General features: G+C 53.9%; 3 protein-coding genes across 8 annotated transcripts; 1 reads left to right on the top strand and 2 right to left on the bottom strand.

Annotated features, from left to right (window-relative positions):
- Window positions 1–717: 717 nt before the first annotated feature.
- Window positions 718–6,052, bottom strand: TUBB4A (tubulin beta 4A class IVa). The gene is made up of 4 exons (XM_020916808.2): window positions 5,966–6,052; window positions 5,332–5,440; window positions 5,113–5,223; window positions 718–2,345 (listed from the first exon to the last, which is right to left on the bottom strand). Exons 1-4 carry the CDS (start codon window positions 6,020–6,022, stop codon window positions 1,288–1,290), a joined length of 1,335 nt encoding a protein of 444 aa, XP_020772467.2. The 5' UTR covers window positions 6,023–6,052; the 3' UTR covers window positions 718–1,287.
- Window positions 5,436–25,616, top strand: TNFSF9 (TNF superfamily member 9). 4 transcript variants are annotated; one of them, XR_011486722.1, is made up of 4 exons: window positions 5,436–5,562; window positions 5,946–6,658; window positions 22,661–22,697; window positions 23,804–23,838. XR_011486722.1 is itself a non-coding variant. In XM_070464841.1 (3 exons), the coding sequence occupies exons 1-3, from the start codon at window positions 21,476–21,478 to the stop codon at window positions 24,259–24,261; spliced, it is 999 nt and encodes a 332-aa protein (XP_070320942.1). In that variant the 5' UTR covers window positions 21,213–21,475; the 3' UTR covers window positions 24,262–25,616. The 4 variants fall into 4 exon arrangements, 2 of the variants coding, with proteins under 2 accessions (XP_070320942.1, XP_020772468.2); XR_011486721.1 differs by lacking the exons at window positions 22,661–22,697; window positions 23,804–23,838 and adding exons at window positions 17,716–17,876; window positions 18,295–18,367 and having other exon boundaries at window positions 5,946–6,720; XM_070464841.1 differs by lacking the exons at window positions 5,436–5,562; window positions 5,946–6,658 and adding an exon at window positions 21,213–21,982 and having other exon boundaries at window positions 22,664–22,697; window positions 23,804–25,616.
- Window positions 8,532–18,345, bottom strand: LOC110152974 (phospholipid phosphatase 1-like). 3 transcript variants are annotated; one of them, XM_070464844.1, is made up of 6 exons: window positions 15,308–17,722; window positions 12,316–14,423; window positions 11,017–11,297; window positions 10,497–10,914; window positions 9,102–9,277; window positions 8,532–8,916 (listed from the first exon to the last, which is right to left on the bottom strand). In XM_070464844.1, exons 2-4 carry the CDS (start codon window positions 12,379–12,381, stop codon window positions 10,863–10,865), a joined length of 399 nt encoding a protein of 132 aa, XP_070320945.1. In that variant the 5' UTR covers window positions 12,382–14,423; window positions 15,308–17,722; the 3' UTR covers window positions 8,532–8,916; window positions 9,102–9,277; window positions 10,497–10,862. The 3 variants fall into 3 exon arrangements, with proteins under 3 accessions (XP_070320945.1, XP_070320943.1, XP_070320944.1); XM_070464842.1 differs by lacking the exon at window positions 10,497–10,914 and having other exon boundaries at window positions 9,102–9,641; window positions 12,316–12,473; window positions 14,169–14,423; XM_070464843.1 differs by lacking the exons at window positions 10,497–10,914; window positions 15,308–17,722 and adding an exon at window positions 18,268–18,345 and having other exon boundaries at window positions 9,102–9,641; window positions 12,316–12,473.
- Window positions 25,617–25,701: the final 85 nt, after the last annotated feature.

Here is a 25,701-nt window from a genome sequence, read left to right as displayed (position 1 = left end):
AGTTGCTCAGTCATGTCCGACTCTTTGTGACCCCAAGGACTGTGGCCCACCATCCTCTTTTGTCCATGGGGGAGTTTCCAGGCAAGAATACTGGAGTGGGTTGCCATGCCCTCCTCCACAGGATCGTCCTGAGCCAGGAATTGAACCGGGGTCTCCTGCATAGCAGGCAGATTTTTTACCAGCTGAGCTACCAGGGATTTAGGTTCATTGGTAGAAACTGCATCCAGACCAGGGAAACTTCTAAAAGCTCAGAGGGTTGGTGTGAGGGTTATAAGACATGTACCAGGCCATCAGAGTGCTTCGGTCAGGTGTTAGTGACCGTCACCCTGGCAGGACTGCCCCCGAGGCGCTGCCCCCGGCTACCACCTCCCCAGCATCCTTTTCTAGACACTCCCCCTTCAACTTTCCATACTTGCAAGATGCCCCACAGAGAGTGGTGGCACCTCCATCACTAAGCACCCACCCAGTACCAGGTACTGTGCCCCGAGTCCTTACAAAAATCCTTGAGGTGTGGCATGGGAGGAAAACATGAGCCCATTTTACAGGTGAGGCAGTCGAGGCTCAGAGTGGGCAAGCATCTTGCTCAACACTACAGGGTGAGTTGGTAGCATAACCCAACTCTGAAGTCACTGTCCACCCCCAGATTAAAAGTCCTTTCAGCTCCCAACTCCATCCCACAGGGAGAGGAGGGGCAATGAAAAATACACTTGGCAGAAACATGGCAGGACAATTAATTTATTGAGAGTGAGGCAGTGGGGAAGGTCAGGGAACAGCCTCTCTTGCCCACATGCTCCAGGGCTTCTTTCTCCCCAGCAGCACCCTTGAAAAGCCAAGGTTGGCAGGAGCTGAGGGGAGAATTTAGAGAAGTGGGGCTCAGGGGAGCCAGAGAGAAGGAAGGATTGGAGGGTGGGTGGAGCTTGTGGGGTAAAAGGTGAGGCACAGAGGGAGGGGGCAAATAAGTCAGGGTTTATAGGTCTGTGGGTGTAAAGGGGGGTGGGGGGCTTGAGGGGAGGTCAAAGGTGGAGAGGTCAGGGGCGAAGGAGGGATCATGGAATTAAAGATGGGACTTGTGGGGTCGGAAGTGAAGCAGGGCTCACGGGGTGGGTATTCAACGTGGGAGAGCTCAAGGGCGGGGATAAAGTGGGGTCGAGGGTCAACGGCTGGCCAGGGGAAGAGGTGCAAGGTTGTAGGGTCAGAGGCGAGTCAGGCTGGGAGGTGAAGCGGGGCTTCTCCGCGGTCAAAGGTTAGCCTCTTAGTAGGGTGCGGAGGTGAAGTGATGGAGGCGCCCTAGGCCACCTCCTCCTCGGCCTCCTCCTCGAACTCGCCCTCCTCGGCCGTGGCGTCCTGGTACTGCTGGTACTCGGACACCAGGTCGTTCATGTTGCTCTCGGCCTCGGTGAACTCCATCTCGTCCATGCCCTCGCCCGTGTACCAGTGCAGGAAGGCCTTGCGCCGGAACATGGCCGTGAACTGCTCCGAGATGCGCTTGAACAGCTCCTGGATGGCCGTGCTGTTGCCAATGAAGGTGGCGGCCATCTTCAGGCCGCGGGGCGGGATGTCGCACACGGCCGTCTTCACGTTGTTGGGGATCCACTCCACGAAGTAGCTGCTGTTCTTGCTCTGCACGCTCAGCATCTGCTCATCCACCTCCTTCATGGACATGCGGCCCCGGAAGACGGCGGCCACGGTCAGGTAGCGGCCGTGGCGTGGGTCGCACGCGGCCATCATGTTCTTGGCATCGAACATCTGCTGGGTCAGCTCGGGGACGGTCAGTGCCCTGTACTGCTGGCTGCCCCGGCTGGTCAGTGGGGCGAAGCCGGGCATGAAGAAGTGCAGGCGTGGGAAGGGCACCATGTTCACAGCCAGCTTGCGCAGGTCGGCGTTGAGCTGGCCCGGGAAGCGCAGGCAGGTGGTGACCCCGCTCATGGTGGCCGACACCAGGTGGTTGAGGTCCCCGTAGGTGGGGGTGGTCAGTTTCAGGGTGCGGAAGCAGATGTCATACAGCGCTTCATTGTCAATGCAGTAGGTCTCGTCTGTGTTCTCCACCAGCTGGTGCACAGACAGGGTGGCATTGTAGGGCTCCACCACCGTGTCCGACACCTTGGGTGAGGGCATCACGCTGAAGGTGTTCATGATGCGGTCAGGGTACTCCTCTCGGATCTTGCTGATGAGGAGGGTCCCCATTCCAGACCCTGTACCCCCGCCCAGCGAGTGGGTCAGCTGGAAGCCCTGCAGGCAGTCACAACTCTCAGCCTCCTTCCGAACCACGTCCAGGACGGCGTCCACCAGTTCGGCACCCTCTGTGTAGTGGCCTTTGGCCCAGTTGTTGCCGGCTCCAGACTGGCCTGAAGAAGGAAAGGGAGGGGACACCCAGGCTGATATGGGGAAATCCCACGCTCCACCCCACCCCCCCCCAGTCATCTAGTACTTAATTCGTAATAAGAAAATTATTACTATTACTATTTATTACGAGCTGTTCTTTGGGTTACAATCCTTGCTTCCCATCACCCAGCAGCTAGAAGGATTTTTTTGGGAAAGAATTATTTTTATTTATTTGGCTGCACAGTCAGTTTCAGTGTGTGGGATCTGTTTCCTGATCAGGGATTGAACCTGGACCCTCTGCATTGGGAGCACAGCGTCTTAGCCACTGGACCACCAGGGAAGTCCTGGCTAGAAGGATTCTGATGAAACCTAAATCATGTTCCATCTTAGCTCAAAACCACCTCCACTTCCTCTCTTTCAGGAAAAGCTCCAGTCCTCTCTGAGTCCCACAAGGTCCCGTATGACCACCCCCGCCATACCCTTCCGTCCTCCCTCTCTCCCCCTCGCTCATTCCGCTCTAGACACACAGGCCTCCTGGCTGTTCCTCCAACATACCGAGGCTGGTCCTGCCCAAGGGCCTTGGCATGGGCTGTACTCTCTGCCTGGAGCGCTGTTCCCTCAGAGATATACATGGCTCCTCCCTCTTTCCCCTCCTTTAGGACTTAAGAGGCTCTGCCTGACCAATCTATACAACTGCAAATCCTCCCCATTTCTATTCCTCTTCCATACTTGATTTTTCTCCATAGCACTGATAAACTTGTTCTTTTTTTTTAAAAAATTATTATGCTTATTGTCTGTAATCTTGCAGGGGAATGCAAGCTCCGGAGGACAAGGATTAGGATTAGACTATCAGCTGGTATTTTTGTGAACCGGTAATATTTCTTCTTGCTCCCTTCTCTGCTTCCAACCTGGTCTGGCCTGCTTATCACCCATCTGGATCAGAACAGTGGCTTCTGCACTGGTTCCCCCAGCAGCAGCCTACAGCCTCTCCACAATCTGTTCTCCTTGAAGCCACTAGAGGGCGCCTGTGAAAACCCGTGTCAGGTGCCACCCCTCCTCTGCCCGCTGCCCCTCCAGGGCTCCCATCTCCCTGGGATAAAAACCAGTCTCCCCAGCAACGCACAAGGTCCTACCCAACCTGCACCATCCCCTCTGTGTCCTCCCCTCCTCCCTGCTCACGCTGCTTCAGTCACATGTGCCTCCTCACTGTTCCTGCCCCAGGGCCATTGCACATGCTGGTGCTGTTGCCGCTGCCTGGAATGCTCTCCGTCTCGGGTAAGACTGAAACTCTCTTCAGATCTTTGTCCAATCACCTCATCCAAAAAAAAAGGATCTGAAGTGGCGGTCTGGCTCCTGAGTCCACACTTTAACCACCACCTCCCCTACCTCATCTCTCAGAGGCCACAGGATCTTTTGGCCCGACTGGAGCCACCCTTGATCATCCAAGAATCCCTCACATCCTTTGGCCAACCTCACGTAGTCTCTCCATAGCCATTTCCTGAGGACTTATTGTGAGCCCCACCCACACAGAACCATCTTTATCTTCCTGAATCTTTCTCAAATCAGACATGGGAAGTCACTTGTCCAAGGTCACACAGCTTGTCCTGTCAATCCCTAGACTCCAGATTAAACGACTGTGTACTAAGGAGGAGAGGTGCTGGGGGGGGGGGGAGAGCCTGGGCTCTGAAGTCAGGTGGGGGTGTGCATTTAGCTTGACCTAGTGCATATGCTAAGTTGCCTCAGTCATGTCTGACTCTTTGCAACCCTATGGACTGTAGCCCGCCAGGCTCCTCTGTCCATGGGGTTCTCCAGGCAAGAATAGTGGAGTGGGTTGCTCTCTTCCAGGGGATCTTCTTGACCCAGGGATTGAACTTGGTCTCTCTTGTCTCCTGCATTGGCAGGTGGGTTCTTTACCACTAGCGCCACCTGGGAAGTCCCTGGGAAGCTTGACAGAGAAGTATGAGGAAAGCCCTTGAACATGAGGGCTGCAAATGTGTCCATTGTCTTCACCTATGCTGCTCCCTCTGTCTTGCACACCTTTCCTCTTTTCATTGACCTTTGGTCAGCCCAAGTCCCACTCATCTTTTAGGCTGAAGACATCATTAAGAGTTATACTGATAATAAAACCTACAACAAAACATCAAATGCTTATGTATTTTTTCCTCTGTGCTAGGCATTGTTCTGAGTTCCTTATACATATCAGTGGCTTTAAGCCTCACAGTCTCGAAAAGTAAGTCTCTGTATTAACCCTGTTTTAAAGATCAAGAGACTGAGGCACAGGAAGATTGTAGGGCCTTTCCAAAATCACCCAGTGGATTCAATCAGTGATTGAGTTTGACTTTTTTTTCCTTCTCTTCCCATTTATTTATCTTCCCGGCTCCCTCCAGCAGGATGTCAGCTGCAGGGGTGGACAGAAAGCTTTGTTTGTTTTGCTCTTGGCTATATTCCCAGGGTGGGTACAGTAGGGCCTGGGGTATGCAGTAAGTGCTTAATAAGTATTTGTCAACTGCATGAAGTGGCAGAGCTGGGATCTGAATGCTGCAGTCTGGCTCAGGTCCACGGGTTAAATTAAAATGCCACCTCCTCTGGGAAGCCTTCTCTACCCTGCACTTCGCCTATTGTGTCAGATGCCTCCCCTGGATTCCCACAGTGGCCTGTGTATCCGCTTTCCCCGCTGGGCTCTGAGTTCCTCAGTCTAGATGCTAGGTGGAGAATTTTCACCAAGCATGTGGAAGTGAAAGAATTGGGGGGAGGGGGGCACTTCCCTGCTTGTGCCTCACGGTGACTCACCAAACACAAAATTGTCAGGACGAAAGATCTGGCCGAAGGGGCCAGAGCGGACAGAGTCCATGGTGCCCGGCTCAAGGTCCACCAGGACAGCTCTGGGCACGTAATTTCCTCCTGCAGAGAAGCAGATGGACAGCAGCTTGGTCAACTCCAGGAACCAGCACCCAGCCCCCTCCCAGGCCCTCTCCACCCCCACTCTGGCCAGGTGCCTCTTCCCCTTACCAGTGGCCTCATTGTAGTACACGTTGATTCTCTCCAGCTGGAGGTCACTGTCCCCGTGGTATGTGCCCGTGGGATCAATGCCATGCTCATCACTGATCACCTCCCAAAACTAGAGAGGGGGAGGTAGAAAGGACCAAGAAGGGGTGTCAATGGCCAGGCCTTCCCCCACCTCCGTCTTCTGAGCTCAGGATCCCCAATCACCTCCCAGGCTGCCACCTGTCCCCCAGCAAGGTGAGTGGGGGGCCGGGACTCAGAGTGGGCAGGCAAGGATGAGGCAGCAAGTAGGGAGCGGTGGGGGCGGGGTGAAGCAGATTCAACACCCCAGCCAAGACGGCCGGTGGGGGCAGCCCTCCCGGGCTGCTGCCGTGGGCAGGGGCGGGGTCTCTTTGTGCCTGTGGAGGGGCCAGCGGGCCAGCTGTGAGGCCAGCTGCGGCGAGCGGACAGAGGTCGGGCCCCACCCCCATCAGTTCTTTGTTTCCCAGCTTGGCCCTGCCCTTCGCGCCCCTCCCCCACCGTCCCTGGGGTGCTGGCTTCCTGGGGGACCTGGCCCCCCCACAGGCCCGGGGTGGAGGAGCTCTGCGGGGCTCAGTGGACCGCGCTCGGCATCCTCCCAGGGCCCGGTCCCCCCGCGCACCTTGGCTCCGATCTGGTTGCCGCACTGGCCGGCCTGCAGGTGCACAATCTCCCGCATGGCGGTGGCGCTGATGCTGGACGCGGCGGCGCTGGTGCTGATGCTGATGCTGCGAACTGCGGCGGCGAAGGCGGCGGCGAAGCACGGTCCCTGCGCCCCCGGGGCGCCTCTATAAGAGCAGGCGGGGCTCGCGTCACGGCCCGGTCACCGGCCCGCTCCGCCCCCTGGTCCCGCCCCGGGACGGAGGGTGCGGGGAGGGAAGGATATCCCTCCTCTCCCTCCTGGAGACCCCCTTTTCCCCCCAGCTCCGGGCAGTGGGGGCGAGGCCTCTCGGGCGCCTCAGTACCTCGTCCCTCCGTCCCACCCCTCCCGCCACCAGCCGGGCCTGGCAACCTGGGATTTGCCGGGATTGGGCGGGGAGGAGAGGGGAGCAGCGGAGAGGGAGGGAGAGAGCCCCGTAAACGTGCAGCGGGGAGATTCAGCAGCTCCCCCCACCACCCCCGCCGCGAACGACCCTGCCTCAGTTTCTCCGGCCCAAGCCTCCCTTCCCATCCCGTTTCGTTGTCATTCTCCAGAAACGCTCGCCTTAACCACGAGGGCTCGTGGTGGCGGCCGAGCTGGCCGCTCCCTAGGAGCCGACCGTTTGGGGAGGTGGGAGGCGGTCGGTTTCTGCTGGACTTCTCTTGAAGCTGCGTAGTAAGTAAAACCACGATTTGCCTCCCCTGTTCGACTGCGGATGCTTCTGGAAGCCGACGGAGGTGTGTGTGTGTTTTGGGAGGGCGGGCTGTGCGCTCCCCCCGGACACCTCTATTGGGCTCTGAGTCTGTCGCAGGTGGGGTCATCCTCAGCGTTGCCTGGGGTCGAAATCAGTGATTAAGACTTACAGATGGATTACAGATTGCAGGGGAATGGAGGACCCCTCCGAGGTGGGGGTTGCCTTGCTGCCCCCAGCTCGGCACCTGCCTGTTCCATTGTTACAATTTATTACAAGTCGTCGCCCTGCCTTTGCATTTCTAATTAGTGCATGACCTTGCACAGGTCACTTGGCCTCCCCCTGCTGAATTTCCTGCAAGATGGAGCCTTCAAGAATGCCTGCCCTCTAGGCAGTTGGGAGGTTCCGAAAGCCAGCCCCAGAGTCCCCCGGCAGAGCGAACAATAAGTTGTAGCTATTGGTATTACAATTATTATTGTATTACAATTATTATTGTCACACTGGGCTAGACTTCTTGTGATGCCCCTCTTGGGGCCAGCTTCTGCTGGCAGCCTCCCGCTGTGACATCCCGGGAAGCCTCCACATCCTTTGTGGCTTCTGGCTACTTCGGGGTAGGGGTGGGGTTGGCCAGACCCAAGGACTGGGACCTCAACAGTTCTCACCAGTGGCTTCCGATTTTGTGGTTCTCCACAGGGCAGGGACATTTGGCAATGTCTGGGGACGTTTTTAGTTATGCCTAAATGGTTTGCGTGTGTGTGTGTCTGTGTGTGTGTGCGCGCGCGTGCGTGCGTGCTACTGGCACCTGGTAAGTGGATGTTGCTGAGCACAGGGTGCACAGATAGGACAGGCTCCCTTCACTATAAGAATTATCTGGTCCAAATATCAATAGGGCTCAAGGCCAGGGACCAATCCCCAGCCCCCAGGGTCTAATGCCTGATGATCTGAGGTGGAGCTGATGTAATAGTAATAGAAATAAAGTGCACAAGAAATATAATGTGCTTGAATTGTCCCCAAACCTTCTGCCCACCCGCCCTGGTCCATAGAAAAATTGTCTTCTATGAAACCAGTCCCTGGTGCCATTTTAAAAGCCTGGGGACTGCTGTTCAAGGCTAAGAAATACTGTGTTAATTGAGAAAAAAACAAGATTGAGTGGGATCTTTAGGTTCACACTAGACACCAGAGCAATGCAGGAGACCTGGGTTTGATCTCTGTTTAGAGAAGATCCCCTGGAGAAGGAAAGGGCAAGCCCCTCCAGTATTCTTGCCTGGAAAATTCCAGGCAAGGAATTTTTAAAGGAGCAGAGGAGCCTGGCAGGCTACAGTACATGGGGTCGCAAGGAGTCGGTCATGACTGAACGACTAACACAACAAGAAGACACCAAAATAAATTCCTGATGGATCAGATCATACAAATAGGGGTGACCCCCCCCCCCTCACCCCAGGATCTGTGAATTACCTCCTCTCTCTCTGATTTAAATGTGTGTAGCATACTGGGACTTCAGTAGGTCACATAATTATGGAGTGCAGTCTCTTGGGGGAGCTCCACAGAATCCCCTAACCCGGAAATTCTCAGCTGGGGGTGACTCCCCCTCCATTACAACCTGGGGTTGTGACTGGCACCCAGTGGGTGGAGTCTGTGGAGGCTGCTCACTGGCCTACAGTGCACTGAAATGGCCCCTGCAGCGAAGAATTATCTGGCCCCGAAAACCAAAGGCAATAACCAAAGTTGAGAAACCTGACTGAGACTTTGCAGATTATCAGACGTTGTTATAATTGATCCCTGGGACATGGTTTCCGGATTGATATACGAAGTCTATTAATCCTTGTTAATATCTCTCAAGAATTCATAAACCCGGTGTTGGCATTTCATTCTTTAATATAGCAAGAAAACATAAAACATAAAAGTGGAAGTGGCCCTGCTGGGAGGCGCTAATTTGGGGTTCAGCCCCAGGAAAATGGGACTTCCTGTGTTACCCCTCCATGGCAGGGCTGATCTGGGGTCAGGACTGAGCTCCAAACAGGTGGGGCTTCCTGGACTAGCCCGGCTGGGAAGGGACAGCCCCGCTGGGGGAGCACAGGCCCTGGAAGGCAGAGGGTGCCCTCTGTCTTCCTTTGTGTCAGGGCATGCCTTGGGTTCCCTGAGGGTCCTCGGGGGAGGAATACAGAGAGGGAAAGTGGGGAGGAAAGTGGCACGCAGAGCATAGGTGGTTCTGGGACTTGTCATTGCCTGAGATGTAGAAAACCTGCAGGGATGAAGCCAAGAGAGGTTGTGGTGGGCTGACATCACCTTCCCTCCATGGCCGTTCTCCCGCCCCAGTCTGGCCTCTCCTGCATTCCCTTCCTGGGAGATGAGGAGTGCCAGGCATATCCAGGGGCTCCCAGACATGCAGACCCTCCCTGCACCCAGCTGTCCCATGGCATCACTTACTACCCAGAAAGCCATCAGAGCTCCCTGCAAGAAGCCGACCAAAGCATCATAGGGGTGGTGCCAGCGGTCCAAAACCCAGAGGCAGCTGCTCAGCGGAGCCAGGGACAAGAAAAGGAGCTGGATGGTGGCCGTCAGAGCCAGGTTTTCTGTCCCCAGGAGCCAGCCTGTATGTAGAGCTGGAAGGCGGGTGGCAGTGCCTTGAAACCCTGGGAGAGGGTAATCAGAGGGACTCCACCCCGGGGCTACATTTTTGTGCCCACTCGTGTTTTCTATCTGAACCTGCCAGTTTTGTATGGAAATATATTTCAGCTTCTAAAGAGGGTAGGGGCTGTGTCCATCACTGTAAGAGAACTGTGTGCTCTTAACTACATGCTAGCATTGGGAGAATTGTTAGGTGGTGAATGATTTCCTAAGAGTTAGGTGAGACCCTCCGGGTAGGCTCATGCTGTGAGTGGGCACTGCCACTTCCTGCCAGGGTCAGGTTTCCAATCGAAGCAGGTCAGCCTCATTGGTGAACCCTCAAGGAGCAGAGTTTGGGCTCTTGATTTTGAAATGGAAAACAGAAAAAAAAAAAAAATCCCATCAGGTGAAATTTACTTCCTTGAGATGAGCAAGAAGAATGGGACAGTGGTGCTTGTATGTTTCAGGGAGAGATCAACTGTGGGCACTTGAGGGACACTTAAGAGGTGGGGGAATTCCCTGGGATCTAGACTATTCTGTTCACAAAATTGTCCACTCCGTCCAAAAATCAGAGCAAGGCTGGCCTCTGAGTTGTGTGTGGTCTGTCTCTGCACGTTGGCATGTTGACGTGCACCCAGTCCCCCAACCACCGCCCCACCCTGGGGACGAAGGGAGTCTGTTTTGCTTGTTATTAATGATTAATAGTGACCTTTAGGCCAGATCCTGTTCTAAGTGCTTTGAGGGTATCAGCTCATCTATGTGTTAACTCATGAAACCACAACCCTAGGAGGCAAGTGCTATTTCCACACAGATGAGGAAACCGAGTTTCAAGGTCTCACCCAATGTCACACAAAGTTGAGGCTGGGAATAGAACATGCACATTCCACCTCCAGAACTCTGCGCTTTTATCACTACAGGAAGCTGTCATTACTTTGTCTTAAAATACAAAGGGGCAGGGGTGGTTTGGGGGAGCTGGCAGTTGAATCCATTGTCTTTCAGGGAGAAAACATTGCTGGTATGAAGGCAGCTGTGTGATCATCCCGTGCCCCAGTGGCTGGAGCCTCTGTATTGTTGTGTCTGCCCACCACCGAGCTTGGGTGCTTTGGGCTGGCTCTAATCCGCTTCTGCCACCCAAGTCTATGCCCCTGGGTTGTTGGCCCCTTCCCAGAGGCAACTCCCTCCACCCCCCTGCTTCCCTTCCTGCCATTTTATTACCTAAATCTTAGATCTTCACCTCAGCTGGGTCTGGGGTGATTTCCCTTCCTGCTGTCCTTGGTGGAGCCCAGTCCTGGGCACAGACCCAGCCTGGCATGAGCCCTCTCCAGCTGCAGGGGCAGGGGCCGGGGGCACAGAGGGTTCTGCAAGTTGCTATTCTGGGACCCGGATGCTGAATGAATCTTAAGAGGAGATGGGCCCACGCCACTCTTGCCCTCCTGACTCTGGGGGAACACACAAGCTCTGTGGGAGCTGTGCCTGGCACTGCGGGCACCGACCATGGGATGGTGGGGGCGGGGGGAACAATGGAGCATTTTCTGGCCTTGCTGGGTGTGCAGCTCACCTCCCACCAACACTCATCACCAGTTACACCATGCAGTACATCCCCAAGGAGGCGTTCTCAGAATAGAAGGACATCCTGGGGGATGGGCAGGGGGAGCATGGATATCAGCTGGGGGTGGAGTGGGGTGGGGTGGGGTGAGAACACCTCCTGGGTTCCCCTCCCTGCCCACCCACTCGCCTGGCATCGAGGACATCTTCAGGATGCCCTGTGCAGCTGTAGTTGGTGATGTAGCCGTTCTCATAGTCGAAGGAGGTTGGATCGGGCAGGCACGTGGCCAGGAAGTGGGGCCGCAGTTGACCTGTGGTCATCTTGGCGATACTGGTCAGGGAGAAGCTGGCCAGGCTGCCAAAGATGAAGGCGCCCAGCTGCTTGTAGATCATGGCCACGTAAGTGCTGCTCATGAAGGCTGGCGAGCTCAGCTGCAGGCCCCTGACCCGAATCAGCTCTCCCAGGCTGGTCTGTGGGGCCGAAGTGGATGGGTGAAGGGGTCACTGCTGAGGGCAGGGGGTGCAAGGAGGGAGGGAAATCCTCCATGCTTTATCGCATATGGAAGGAAGGCTGTTGTTTCCCACTAAACCAGCCGAAAGTGTGGGTCTTCTCATTCCATCACACACACACACAAATGGGTAACTTCTCCCACCCCTTGTGTCTGAAATGGGCAAGACTCCTAAGCCAAGGAATATGGCTTTCCGTTATCACCAGGGAAAGGGGGGGTCCCATATCTGAGAGGGGTAGGATTTCGATATACCAGGAAAAGAGGCAGGGCATGGCCCTAGCTTATATCAGACATAGGTAGGATTTTCTGTCCTACATCTGAAAGGAGTGGGACTTCCTATTACACCAGGAGAAGAGGTGGGACATCACCTTAGTTTATGTCAGACATAGGCAGGATTTCCTGTCCCATAGCTAAAAAGGGCAGGAGTTCCTGTCATACCAGGAAAAGAGGTGGGACATCTCCCTAATTTATGTCATACATAGGCAGGATTTCCTGTCTCATATCTGAAAAGGGCAGGACTTCCTGTTATACCAGGAAAAGAGGATAGACTTCCACCCAAATGCTGGAAAATTGTAGAACATCCCCTGTCACCAGGAGGAAGAAGCAGGATGTTCCATGTTTGAAAGGAGGAGGTTTCCCACCTTCCCAGGGGGCAGGGCTGCTTCCTGCCTTCTGCATAAAGGGTGGGGGCTTCCCAGTCTACTGGGGGGAAGAGGGGCTGAACTTCCTGTTCCATGCCTAAGGCAGAGAGGGGGTTCTTTCTGTTATACTAAGTCAAAAGTGGGGGCTTACTTTGTCCTCAAGGAAAGGGGTTTTATGCCATTGAGCAGTGAAATGTCCCATTTCAGTAGGAAAAAGAGGTGGTATTTACTCCTGCTTTAGATCTACAATCCGTGGGGGTTCCCATTTTGCCAGAAAAAGGGGTGAACTTGCTCATAGCGTGTCACCACAGCCTGAGGTGAAAGTGGCCAGCCTCTTACCGTGAAGATGGAGATGAAGAAGCCCATCTTCATGAGTGCCAAGTCTTCGATGATATAATGGGCCATCCGGGGGTATTGGATGGTGGTGTCATTGCAAAAGAAGCCCTGGATGTGGGGTTCCAGCAAACCGGTCTCACTCAGCACAATGGGGAGGCTGACTGCAGGGGGTGGAGATGACCCCACTCATGGACGGGTCACCTGAGGTTGACTCTCCTTAGGCCTTCTGCCCAGGCTGTCCTCCCAGCATCGCCACAGCCTGGACACGGGGACATGGGCAGGGAGGACAGTCTGGCCAGGAGGCCAGAGGAGGCCAGAGCCCCAGGGACCCATTCACAGGTGGGGTCTTGGGAATGAGGTGGGTAAGGGGTAAGGATAATGATGGAAGGGATAAGGGTGGGAGGGCTCACTCTTTCCGTATGTGTGTGTGTGTGTCCTCATGTATGCATGTAAATGTGTATGACTGTGGCTCTGCATGTCTTGTGTGTGAATATGTATGTGTGCTGATGGATAGCTATGTCATGTGTATGTGGTGTGAATAGGTGTTTGTGATGCTCATGAGTACATGTCTCTGTGTGTGTATGAGAGAGAGAAAGAAAGGAGATTATACATTGTGTCCATGGATGTGTGGGTTGCGCTGGTGTGTGTGGTCCTGTCTGGTATCTGTGTCTCTTCCATGCCTATGTGGATGGTTCTGTGGCTGATCGAGCTGGGAGAAAATGGTAGCAAAGTTGTGTGTGAGCAGCATCTGGGGCCCCTCACCTGACACTACCATCCTGAAGTCAGGCAGGCCAGGGGGCCTGTCTCTAGCAGGTGTAGGCCTGATCATTCTAAAAGCCTATACCAGGCTTCCCTCCCCGTCTTGACTCTGTCATCCACTGAAGCCTAGTGGAGTCAGGCAGCTGGAACCCAATCTCTCACCATCCTCAGCTCCCTCTCTGGGCTGGAAGGGCCAAGCTAGTGTCCCAGCCTGGCCTCCTCATCCCAGCAAAGGAGCTTTGGTCACTAGTTCTACACACTGGGGAGTTGAGGGTATTGGTTTATGCCAGCCACACATCTGGACTTGCTTGAGCCCAAGCAAGCTCAAGCCACATGGGTACCCACACACCCAGAATCTGACACACACAATTATACGACCACACAGTCTGACCCAGACACCCAGATTCAGATGTACACACACAGACATATAACAATATACCTACAATACACAAAGGCCCATATAGACCCAGACACAAAGCTGGCTACACAAATACCACTGGATGGACCACCACCCCAGATGCATAGTCACGGGCTCCCATAGATCAAGTGTGTGCATAGGAGTCACCCACAGTGAACTCCCCCCCCAAGCCAATACAGCATGCAACACTGCAATACACTATGCAACTCAGGGACCCAAAGGGACACACACATTTGCATACACACACAGAATTATACATTCACATGGATATAAGTGCAACACAGACCAGCCCCAGACATATAGATAGACCCAGGGGCTTGCACACAACATACACATAGTCAAAACGCACACAGAGATATATATAGTACAAACATACCTCCCACCACAGACACATAGACAGACCCAGATACACAACTCAAGGAGACTTACGGCACATAAAGTCATATGCAAGACTGGAAAAAAAAAAAAAGATGTGCAGCTGGATGCTGACCCCAGCATCCAGATTCGGGATGACAGGTAAGCACACAAAAGCCATTCTTGTGGAGAGTCCCTTTCTGCTCCCTTCACGCAGAGTCTCATTGACCCAGAAATCCCAGAAATATACTGATGACACCAATGTGAAGACACACAGCCCAAGTACACACGTTAAGGCAGGCAGCCAGCCCCAGGCCTAGCAAACCTCAGATAAAGACACACAGCAGACTCCCTCCAAGGCTTCTTGGGTGTCCACATGGGGCAGGGGCTCAAGGATGGTAGGGAGGGGTTCACCCAGCATCAGACAGAATAAGTCCAAAGCCACCAACAGCTTGGCAGTCCAGGAGTGTCGCAGCGGATGGTACAGGGGCGTCCTGTGCGGGTCGTCTCCGGGCCACAGGCACTGGTATCAGACCTCCAACTCAGGCAAGGCCAAGACGGTATGTGGTAAATTGATTGACTGTGGGGAACGAAGGGGTTGGCATGCCCACCCAGACTGGGATTAGAACTTAAGAGGCATCTGGTCACAGTGGGGGAGAGGCTGGTTTGAATGGTGAAGATCAAGGTGGGCGGGGAGGGGTCCCATTGCAGGCCAGTAATTAGATGGCCAAGGAGGCGGGGCAACCCCGAGAATGGCCAAGGGGATGGGACCTTCCTGAAGATGGCCTAAGGGTCGGAGGAAACTGAGGCCTCCCTGACTCAATTAGTTGGGAGCCCCATCCCATTAGGGACTTGACTGATTTGGGGGTAAGGTCTTGAAAGTTTGAGTGGGGTCTGGAAGAAGGTGGAGAGGAACAAAGTGGGTGGGGATTGAGTGCTCAGACAAAATGCTCAGAGACCAGAGGACTCCAGAAAAGTCAGACTAGGAGTGGGGATGGATGGTTCAAAGACCTGGACTGGGAATGGGGCAGAGAGTTCTGGAAAAGTGTAACCCAGGACAAAATCCTCAGAGACTGGAGTCTCCAGGAAGGTCAGACTAGGGAGACAATAAAAAGGCGGAGCCTGGGAGAGGGCAGTGCTGCCCCGAGAAAAGTAGAAAAGTGAGTGGGCCAGGAGAGTGGGCAAGACCTCGGAAGTTGGTCTGAGAAGTGGGCGGAGCTTACGGGAAAGTGGGCGGGACTGGAGGGTGGGCAGGGCTTGCGACAATGGTGTCTAGGAAGTGGGCGGTGCCTATGGTGAATGACAGGGGAGTGGGAGGGGCTGGTGAATGGGCAGGGCTTGGGATGCCGAGGGCGGGAGAGTGGGCGGGGCCTGGGAGAAAGGGAAGTGGAAAGTGCTACGAAGTATGACAGGGAAATGGTGGGGCTTGGGAGACTGGGGCTGCTCTGCGAGGGGCAAGCCCACCTTTCTCAGGGTCCCGCGGGTCAAAGTCATATCGGAGTTGACGAGAGTCCTCCTGGGAGAGACGTCTCCGTGCTGGCGATTGCAGACCTTGGGCGATTCCCTGGTGGTCATTCTCCGGCTGAGAGCCTGGTTGGGCAGGCGGGACCCTTCCATCTCCATCAACGGCTGCCCTGTACCTCTCCGCCACGCCGGGAGTCCTTGCAGCTCCTCATTGGTCCGGCGCGGGCCAATGGGAATTCGCCTCGGGGCTTACCCTGTCTTTACTGTCTCCGGAGCACCGTCCCCGCGGGGACCCGGGGTTGCCCCGAGTGGGGATGGGTGAGGGTCTTCAGTCCCACTCCTGCTTCCTATGCCCTGTTCCTGCGTCCAAGACCCTGTCTGGTCCCGTTCCAGCAGGGCTCCGGTGTCTCCCTTTCCCTGTTACCACGCGCCTTTCTCCAAGTTTTTCAGTAGACGCCGAAGCATTTTTTTTTCATCCTTTCAGCCTAGACACCCTCCTCCCACTCGCCCATTCCGTGAAGCCCTGGACCGAGGCGCCGGGTCCACCAGGGGTCGCCCGCGGCCCACACTGCCAAGGAAAGGGACCCAGAGTTTCCTTAAGGGAGGGAGGAAGGGATAGGCCCCCCCCGAAGGAGAGCCTGGGGGGTGGATCTTTGGTGGCTCAAAGACCCTGGATCTTCCCTGGGGGCGGGACCTGGATTTCTTTGGTTGTGTTCCCTTGCATTTGTGTCTTTGCCAGTCTTTCCAGGTCAGCCTGGGTCAGTCGGTGTGTGACTTAAGTGCCTTTGGTGGTCTTTGGGCATCTGACACTGTGTGTCTTTGAATGTGTATCCCAGAGCCTTCAAGACTCTTTCAGGCTATGTGTTAGTGGGTATGTGTGACTCTGGGCATGTGTGACTTTTGTGCTGTTGCGGCTAGCTTGGGCAGCTGTGTGTCTAGGATTGCATCTCTGGGCATGTCTTAGTGTGTGACTGTGTGTATGCCTATATGGTGTATCCCCACCACTGTTTTGGTATGCATGTGATTGTGGGCCTGCTATTGTGTGTACTTATCTTCTTGGGTGTATATGCTCTGAATATGTATCTGTTGTGTCTCTGTGTGTGTCTGTGGCTAGCTTTGGTGGCTGCTCTTGTGTATCTGTGATTATATGTCTCAGTGTGTGTATGTGTATGTGTTGTGTGTTTGTGTGTCTGTCTTTGTTTGTGTAATTGTGTACTGCCTGAATTGGGATGTCCTTTGTACACCAGAGTCTGTCTGGTGGCTGCCTTTCTGGGCCAGTTGGAGAGTCCCTTCCAGGTGTTAGCCATGCTGGGACTTCCTTCCTGGGACAGGCTGGCTTGCTTCTCAGCAGAGTGAGCTGGCTTCTCAGGGACCGGGCCCTCTGAGGGGTACCCAGGGCCTGCCCTGGTATGCTTGGGTCTTCCCCATCCCTGTGTCTGTCCACTGCCATTAGCAGGGAAACACCATTTCCTACCTTTGATGTCACTGGTGTGAAAATTTTCCCTTCCTCCAAATAGACCAGGTCACTGGTTTCTTTCTTTTTTATTTTTTTCTGTTAAATTTTGTGTGTGTGTGTGTGGCCACTGGTTTTTCTATGTGCTCATACCTGACCACGATTCTGTACGTAACACACACACACAAACCAAGACAAAGCAAATGTGGAAAATGTAAGTGGGCAGAAGCTTATACAGTGGAAGGTTCATGATCTCTTTTTCAGATAATTCTCCTGAATACCTCTAGCTTCCTTCCTTTTTTTAAAAAATTTATTTATTTGGCCACCCTGGGTGTTAGTTGTGGCATGTGGGATCTAGTTCCCTGACCAGGGATCGAATCCAGGCCCCCTGCATTAGGAGTGCAGAGTCTTACCAGGGAAGTCCCCCACTAAGCTTCTTATAAACCTTCCAGATGTGTGCTATGCAAATGTGTCTTTGCTCTAAAACCAAATCCGCATTCTTTGTTTTCTTAGCCCTTAGAGATCTCTATCGGGCCCCAAATAGATGACTCAACCTCCCCCATGGCTTGATTACTGAACTGATTCTATGAGTGATAATCTGACCATTTCTCTTTCGATGACACTTCTGACTATTTCCATTCTGAATTCTTCCTGCCTCTCTTTTGGCCCAGACATCTGCACTCGTTTCTGGACCCTGGTGTTTCATCTACAGGATCAAATCCCCGTCTACAAGTCACACAGAGGCACCAGACCATCAGCCTCAATCATGCCAGAGAGCACTTGCTGTATGCCAGGTGCCATTCTGGCTTCCGATTCAGGACAGTAATCCTAGGAGGTGGTCTCTGTACTTCCCAGATGGGAACCTCGAGGCAGAGAGGTGAAGGCGTTTGCTTTGAGACAGAACTGGGATTTAAAGCTAGCTATGCATTGAGACCTTCTCTTATTCCCATTTCAGTTCAGTTCAGTTCAGCTCAGTCATGTCTGACTCTTTGCCACACCATGGACTGCAGCACACCAGGCTTCCCTGTCCATCACCAACTCCTGGAGCTGGTGTGAAAAGCGAGGCTCAGAGATGGGATCTTGTGCCATTGTTGTTCCTCAACTAGAAACACACTGGTAGGTACATCCCCTCAATACCACTTTGCTTATCCTGAACACTCATTATGTTGGAAACACACAGTTCAACAGTAGCTGGGTAGGAACCCCAACTCCACAAAGTCTAATGGCACCATCACGCCTTGTCATGTTTACACAATCTGGCAAGTGCATTCACATGCTGGGTCTGTGTTTCCCTGGCCTCCCCAGGGCCGAGGAGACTTGGACCCAGCTTTTCCAGAGACCTAACCTGGAGAACGTGATTCCTCTCTCTGTTTCAATTTCCTCCTTGAACACGTGTGGACACTCCTTCAGTTCAAAACCAATCTCACTCAATTCTTCTTCTCATTTTTCTTCTTTTCTTGGTTTACAGCCCCCTGATGCATCCCATGCCCTCTCACTGTGCACTTACCCAGTAATCACTAAAGATCTCTTTCAGGCTTTGCCTGTGGGGACATGAAGGATCCAGGCCAATGGACTTCATACAGGGTGGCGGGCAGTCAGGAACTCAGGTGAGTTTGGTTAGGAAAAATCAAGGCATACTTCCTAGAGGAGGTGCCTGTTTTCTGGGCCTCTGAGAGGAGAGAAGGGTCCTCCCCACCCCTCCCAACTACTTCCTGCCCAATCCCTCCCTTGAGCCCTGGAACGGCAATGGTGAGAGAATTCAGGTCCTTCCTCTAGAGGGGAGGGAAACCAGGGCCCACTCTCTCCTGGGGAGACAGCTGAGCACAGAGGTGCAACTACTGAACCATGGGGTGCTAGGCAACTGATGCTGAGAGCTCCATGGTGGGCGGGGCTGTCTATGTCATATGTCCCGACCACAACAATGCGTCATGGCGCTCCCTGGCTGCGGCCTGCACCTTCCCCAGGCTGCCAGGCCTTGTTCCCCCACCCTGGAGGGGGTGTACAGAATTCTGCTAAGCCCCTTGGCATCTAGAGTTCAGAAGTCACTGGAAGTCCTTGACTGTGACTTTGACTTTTGGAGTCTCAGTTTTGTTTTTTTTTTTTTACTTCAGCCATTGGAATTGTAGAAAACTCAGTGATCCAGCTCACCTGGAATGAGCCTTTGCCATGGGCCTGCCACTGCTCACAGCAAGTTCTCAGCTACCTTTTGAGATTTACTCTTAGTCCCATTTAGTGGATGTGAAAAGTGAGGCTCAGAGAGCTGAAGCAGCTTGCCCCAGACCACATAGCAAGACACTGGAGGGCTGAAATGCCAGACTGTTAGAGCGGGGGCAGCAAATTTTCCACTGAGAGACCAGAGAGAGTAAACATTCGGGGCTTTGTGGGCCAAACAATCTCTGTTTGACCGGAACATTGCAAAAATCACCACAGACTGTATGGAAACAAATGAGCGTGGCTGTGTGCTGATATAATTTTATTTGTGGACACTGAAATTTGAATCTCACATGATTTGCACTTGTCAGGAGTCTTCTTTTGACTTTTCCCAGCTGCTTCAAAATGAAAACACACAAAGTGTCAGTGAACTAAGGTTTTTTCACCTCTAGAATCCATGCAGGTAACTATTATACTTCATTCATTCCTTTATTCAATAAATACTATCAAGGCCTATAATTTTCTAGGTTTTGGAGGTAGCATGGAAACCAGGCAGGCAAAGATACTCCTCTTTGGGACTTAACAGTTTCTTGGGGCAAAACAACCATGAGCAAGTAAACAAACGAACAAGAATATCTCACGTGGTGGAAACCGCTAGTAAGGAAATTTCAAGGGGTGATGTAACTGGGGCCCGAGAGAGAGACACTTTCATTTGGGTTGTCCGAGACGGTGCCCGGGAGTTCTCTGAATTCCTCTTTTTTGTCAGCTCAGGCAAACCTTGTCTGTGAGCTGCCTTGGGGTGGGGTTTAATAATAAACAGAACGGGCCCGTGGCCTGTGAGCTTCTTGGCAGAGCGATGGTATCTGGTGAAGCCTCTTTGTCCTCAGAATCTTTGTATCTATCTTCCTGGCTGGTCAGATTCCTCTGAGAAAAGATCCCACCCATCCCCATCTTTCAGGTCCTGGCTGCTGGGTAGGGGGCGAGGGTCAAGGTGGGACAGTTTCAACTCTTGCATTCAAGTTCACACATTTGATTCACACATGATGCTAGCATGATTCTTCTGTTATCAACTGCATTCCTCCCACCAGAAATGTTGAGATTTCCGTGGTCTGGAGGGGAAAAAAAGGCAACCAAGAAATGGCTGTGTTTCCACCCTACTGGGGAGCAGAGCTGGTATCTCTTTTGGGAATTTACTTTCAACCAACACTTCTACTTTAGCTGCCACCTACCACATCTCTTTTGGAGTTGGCAGGAGGTCACCAATAACTGAGGCGTGAGACATGGTGGTTGATGGTGGTATTTTGCTACGGAATGTTTATTTGGCATTCCACCCCATGGCTGACATGTTTTGGTTTAGGTTTTAAGACAGTCCCTTAACTATGGTTGCAGTGAGATTTGGGGAGACAGTAAAAGTAGGCGCTGGACTTTAATTCATCCTCTTTACTCAGAAGGACAACTGACCGCAGATCTGGGGGAAAGAACATTCCACGCGTAGGGGACAGCAGGTGCGAAGGAACAACCTTGGTAAAATGCAGTGGGTTCTTCAACTTGGGCAAGTGTCAGAATGTTCTTGAAGGCTCCATCAGACACTGACTGCATGGCTTCAGTTCCCAGAATGTCACTAGGTCTGGCTGAGGTGCTAGAATTTGCAGAGCTAGCAAGTCCCCAGGTGATGCTGGTTTGGGCACCGCGCTTTTTTATAAACCGCTAGTATCAACGGAAGCGTTTTACACCTAGGTGTCAACAAGAGCCAGTATCATTAGTGTTTTCTCCTTTTAATTCCTCAGAGAGACTTAATACAAGGTTGAATACAGGGCCGGTATCCGATCTTTGTTCAGTTGAACCAAAACACCCCTCCCCCCATTTCCTGGGCCGCTGGTGGACGGGTGAGATCAATTCCCGGGTCCATTCTCCCTTGCGCTATAGGGGAAGTGAGACCTGAAGAAGGATGGCGAGGTCTACCCTGCTGGTCTGGGCAGAGCCGGGCTTCTATGGGAGCCCAGGGCTTTTCTAGGGCTGGCCATCTGTCAATCCACGGTTGCTTCCTCTTTTGGGGCAGAGTTTTGGCCGCATCTCCGTTCCTCCTCCCGCCCCCGCGGACACCACGGGAGCGCGAACGGGAAATTTGAGTTTCCTCCGCCTCACTCAAGATTGTCCCTTTCCTACAAGGGGAATTTCTCCACCTGGACTCTCCAGCCTTTTGCTTGTGGGGTCCAGGGAGCCCCTGACGGGAAGCGTCCGGGTGGGTGGGTGGGTGGGTGGGGGCAGGCCAGGGAAGGTCCGGGGTCCCAGGAAAAGAGAGGGAAGTAGAGGGAGGACTAAGCAGAGCACTCGGGGTTCCACCGGGAGGACTTATGCTCCAGAGGACAAGCTGTCTGAGGCCTGGCTGTTCTTTGACTCCTCGAAGAAGTGCTGAGTTTAGGGGAGCCCTGGGGGAGCCCCAATGCTGAGGGGGGCTCTAGGGAGGGATAAGAAATCGGGGAAAGAGACAAGAGAGAGAAGCATAGAGGCGAGGAGATAACCAGGGAGATGCAAGAGAGATAACTGGGCATCAAGAGGATTTGATGGAGCAGAGCGTGGAGAGCTACAGAGAGAAAAGGAGACGGAGAGAGATTCAGGGAAGAGAAAGTTGGGGAAAGTTTGGACTGATGTTGGCCGGGGAGGGGCGGGGCCGCACGGGGCGGGGCGGGCGGGAACCAACCTACCCAGCGGGTCGCTGGGATCCCCACGGGCCACTCCCCGGAAAGCGGGGCTTAGCTATAAAGGGCCGTGCGCTGGACCCGGCTCGCAGCCGCCCGCAGCCGGCCATGCACTCCAACACACCCGTCACTCCGGACCCCGAGGCCCAGCGGTCGCCCGCGTCCCCGGGTCGCGTCTGCAACCCGCTGCCCTGGGCTCTGAGCGCCTCGCTGCTGCTGCTTGCCGCTGCCTGCGCCACCTGCATGGTGCGGCTCTGGGGCGTCCCCGGGACTCCTGCCTCGCCTGTTTCCAGTCCCGCGCCCAGTTCGATTCTCCCCGTGGGCCTGGAGCAGACTTCCGACCCCCACACCCGCCTCCCCAACTCTCCGCAGGTGAGATACTGCCCGATCTATCGGACCCCGAGAGAGACATGTACCCAGCCTCGGGACCCCTTGTCCATCCGCGTCTCCGCCTCCCGCGAGGTCTTTTCTGCGTCCCAGACCGAGGGTGGAGAGACCCACCCCCCGTCCTTCTTGGATTTCTGAGGGCACCAATTCTCTATCCAGGTCTCCAGGGGGGCGCCATTCTAATCCTAACCCCTCGTGAGACCCCATCTGCACCCCGGGCGTCAAATGGGGACCGTTTCACCAACGCGCACCCCGAGGGACACTGTCTGCAACCATCGGGCGCGGGGGGGGGGGGGGTCCCTTTTCTTTCGTAACTCGCGGAGAACCTCGGTTTTCTCCCGGACGCGTAGGGTACTCTCCCCCTCAAGACTGCAGTGTCAAGCCCCCCGGAGGGACTGTCTCCTCATTTCCGTCCTAAGTCCTTGGGGTCCTTTCCTTGCAGACGTCCAAGGCTGGGGGCAGCGTGTGTATGTGTATGTGTGTGTGTGCGCGCGCGCGGGGCGGGGGTGGGGGCGGTGGTGGTTCTTTTGGAACGGGAAGGGATGGGACCATAAAGACTGTAGGCTCAAGGCCTGCGCAGATCCCGGGGACCCCACTTTCCAGGGGGCTGCGTGTTGCGAGTAAGAGGACTTTTATCCACTTTCCATTTGTCCTTTCTCTCAGCAGGGCGTGTTCGCGCAGCTGGTGGTGGCCGATGGTGGTGAGTGACTCCCTAAAGATTCGGGGGAGCGGGAGGAGGGTGCACAAAATGGGAGAGCTCCGGGAGAGGGAAGCACCGCCACCCCCCGACCCAATCTGACCTTCTTTCCCTCCCTTCTCTGAAAAGCTCCCCATACCCTCTTAGAACCTCGGCTGTCCCTCTCCGGGTCTCCTCCTCTGACCTCCATCTGTGTCCACCTCAGACCCCCGCCCTCTTAATGCTGGGCCTGAATCCGCGCAAATCTCAGCTGGATCTGCTCTCTCCTCCTGGACCCTGGGAGATCCGGACCCCTCCTCCCCAGCCCTGTTTCCCCTCCCTCACTTCTGGAAACCCTGTTTACCACTCACTTCCCTTCCCCGCTTCCGGAGACCCTCCTCCTCCTCCTCCTTCTCCTCCCACTTCGGGAGACTACCTGCTCCCTCTGCCCCTTCCTCTCCCACACCCTGCTCCTCACCCTCCCTCTGTAGGGGGTCCCCCTTTCCTCTCCCTCTTCTGGGGACTCTTCTCCCCAGCCCTTTCCCTCCCCCTTCCGGACTCTCCGGCAACCTCCTCTCCTCTCTTTGAAATTCCCTCCTTCTTCACTCTCCACCCCTTTCTCTCTCCCCTTTCCTCTAGGATCTTCGCTCCTTCCGGACGAGCTTCCCTTCCCCGCCCTCTCCCTCTCGCCCCGCCTCCTTCTCAGTCCCTCCATTCTACCCCCTCTCGGCCCGCCCCCCCCCTCTCCAAACCCCTTCCTCCCATCCCTAGGACCCCCCTTTCCCCTCCATCATCCTTTCTGGCATTACATGACCTCCTCCTCCTGGCTCCTGGAAGTCTCTCTCCCTCCACGGACACCCCCTTTTACCCCTCCGCTTCTTCAATCTCCAGATTTCTGAGTCTCTCCCCCCTCCCCCCGAATCCTTTCCTCCCTTCTTAGCCCTTCTTTCCCCTCCTCAAGCCCCACTTCCCTCCGAGACCCTTTTCGTTCTCCGAGTTCCCAGATCTTTCTCAGAGACCCCTCCCCACGTCTGCCTCTCCCTTAGAGCCGCCCCCCCTTTCCCAGGGCTATGCTCCCCGCCCACCAGCCCTGCACACCTGCTCGGCTAACCCTCCTTCCCCTCCCACAGCACAGCTGACGGAAGGGCCGGTGCAGTGGCGGAGCGAGCAGGGGTTGACAGGTGTGACTCTGGCGCCAGGCGTGCACTATGACAAGCACACCCAAGAGCTGGTGGTCCCCGAAGCCGGAGTCTACTATGTTTTCTTGCACTTGACCCTGAAGCGCGTGATGGCCAGCAACCACAACCGCTCCGACTCCGTCTCTGTGGCCCTGGACCTGCAGCCTCGCCAAGCCGGGGCTGCCCTGACCCTGACCTTGGACTTGCCACCCCCACCCTCGGGGAACTCAGCAGCTGGTTTCCGGAGCAGCTTGCTGCACCTGGATTCAGGGCAGCGCTTGAGGGTCTACCTGCGCCCCGCGATCCAGGAGCCTCTCTCCTGGCAGCTCTCAGCCGAAGCCACGGTCTGGGGCCTCTTCCGCGTGGCCGCCCAAGTTCCCAGTGGACTTCCCTTGTCAAAGCTCACGTGACCCCAGGGCTAGGTGTCACCTCCTGGAACAAGACTGCATCTTCCCTTCCTCCTTTGGGGCCCCAGGTGACGGGACCCAGCTCCTCTACCTCACTGGGCTGGCCAGGGGTCAGTGCTGCTGACCCCTTTCTCCAGGATCCTCTGGGTCCTTCGGTATTTATTCTGAGCTGAGCTCAGACACTGTACATTATTTTAATCCATTCAACTCATATTTATTGAGCTTCTGCTCCATGCCAGGCACTGTACAGGGCTAGAGAAATAGGAGCAAATAAAATAGACCCTCTCCCCATCCTTATTTATGTTAATATGTGAGAAATAAGAGACTCATTTCCAACCCCTCTCCTCCCCACTCCATGGGACTCATGGGGCTAACTTGTGGGAGGGGGTCCAAGTATCTATGCTGCGTGAGCTTTATTCACTCATGCAAAATTTATCAGGCACTGTTTTAGGTGTTGGGGATCCAGCCAGGAACAAGATAAGACAAAACCTTCAGCTTTTGCCCAGCTGGTGGTCTAATATGCTGGCTTTACACTGACTGTGTGTGACCCTGTTTAACTGGGACATACGGGAGGGTGTGGGGTGGTACCTGATGCTGGATAATAAGATATTTTTATATATTATGACTGCTATGTATTGTACATTTACTAGACAATGTGAGTTATCTTGAGGCTTCAAACTGCTCTGTGCCTTAGGCATGGGATTTTTGTTATTCTCGTGATCTTATTTCTGTGCCCTTGAGATAGCTTACCTCTACTACATCTGGCAGTGGAAATACTGTAAAATTCCGTTTTGCAGGAAATTGCTTGTCAACTCCGTGTTCAGTATCACCACACTAGTAACTTAAGATGGACCATGGTGATGGTATTTACACTAGGGGAAGCGGCAAAGCTTACAAGTCCAATAGGATGTACTGTTTGTTGATTGCCTACACTCAAAAGTGCTGGGAAAACAGATGTTCACCATGCAGATGACATTTATGTGGGTTTTGTCTGTAACTGTTATATTGTGACTAGCACACAAAAAAATCGAGGAAGTCTTTCTATAGTGCTGTCAAACCATTATCTGATTTAGCAAAGAAGTTCCAAGCATCATCAAAAAGCAAGTGAAGTGTGAACACACATCTTGATTGTTTCGTTCTGTCTCTGTGTCTAGAGGAAAATATCAACCTCCATTCGCTTGTTTCTCACCTGCAAGCATAGATTGGCTTTGGGTTACAAGAGTGGAAAAAAAAAAAACATGAGAAAGTTGTTCTGTGACACTCAGTTTTGACTGTATGGAAGCAGTGGGGAGTATCTTATTTTATCGCTGGAGGTTGCATGCTAAACATTTATGCCAATAAAATTTATAATAAATACAGATTCAATTCTCTCCTTTTTAAAAAATTTATTTTTGTTTATTCATTTTGCTGCATTGGGACTTAGTTGCAGCACTTGAAGACCTT

Source organism: Odocoileus virginianus, chromosome 3 (genome assembly GCF_023699985.2).
Source record: "Odocoileus virginianus isolate 20LAN1187 ecotype Illinois chromosome 3, Ovbor_1.2, whole genome shotgun sequence".
In the NCBI taxonomy this organism is placed as follows: Eukaryota; Metazoa; Chordata; class Mammalia; order Artiodactyla; family Cervidae; genus Odocoileus; species Odocoileus virginianus.
The sequence above is the reverse complement of the archived record's forward strand: the minus strand, read 5'-3'. Positions and strand labels throughout refer to the sequence as shown.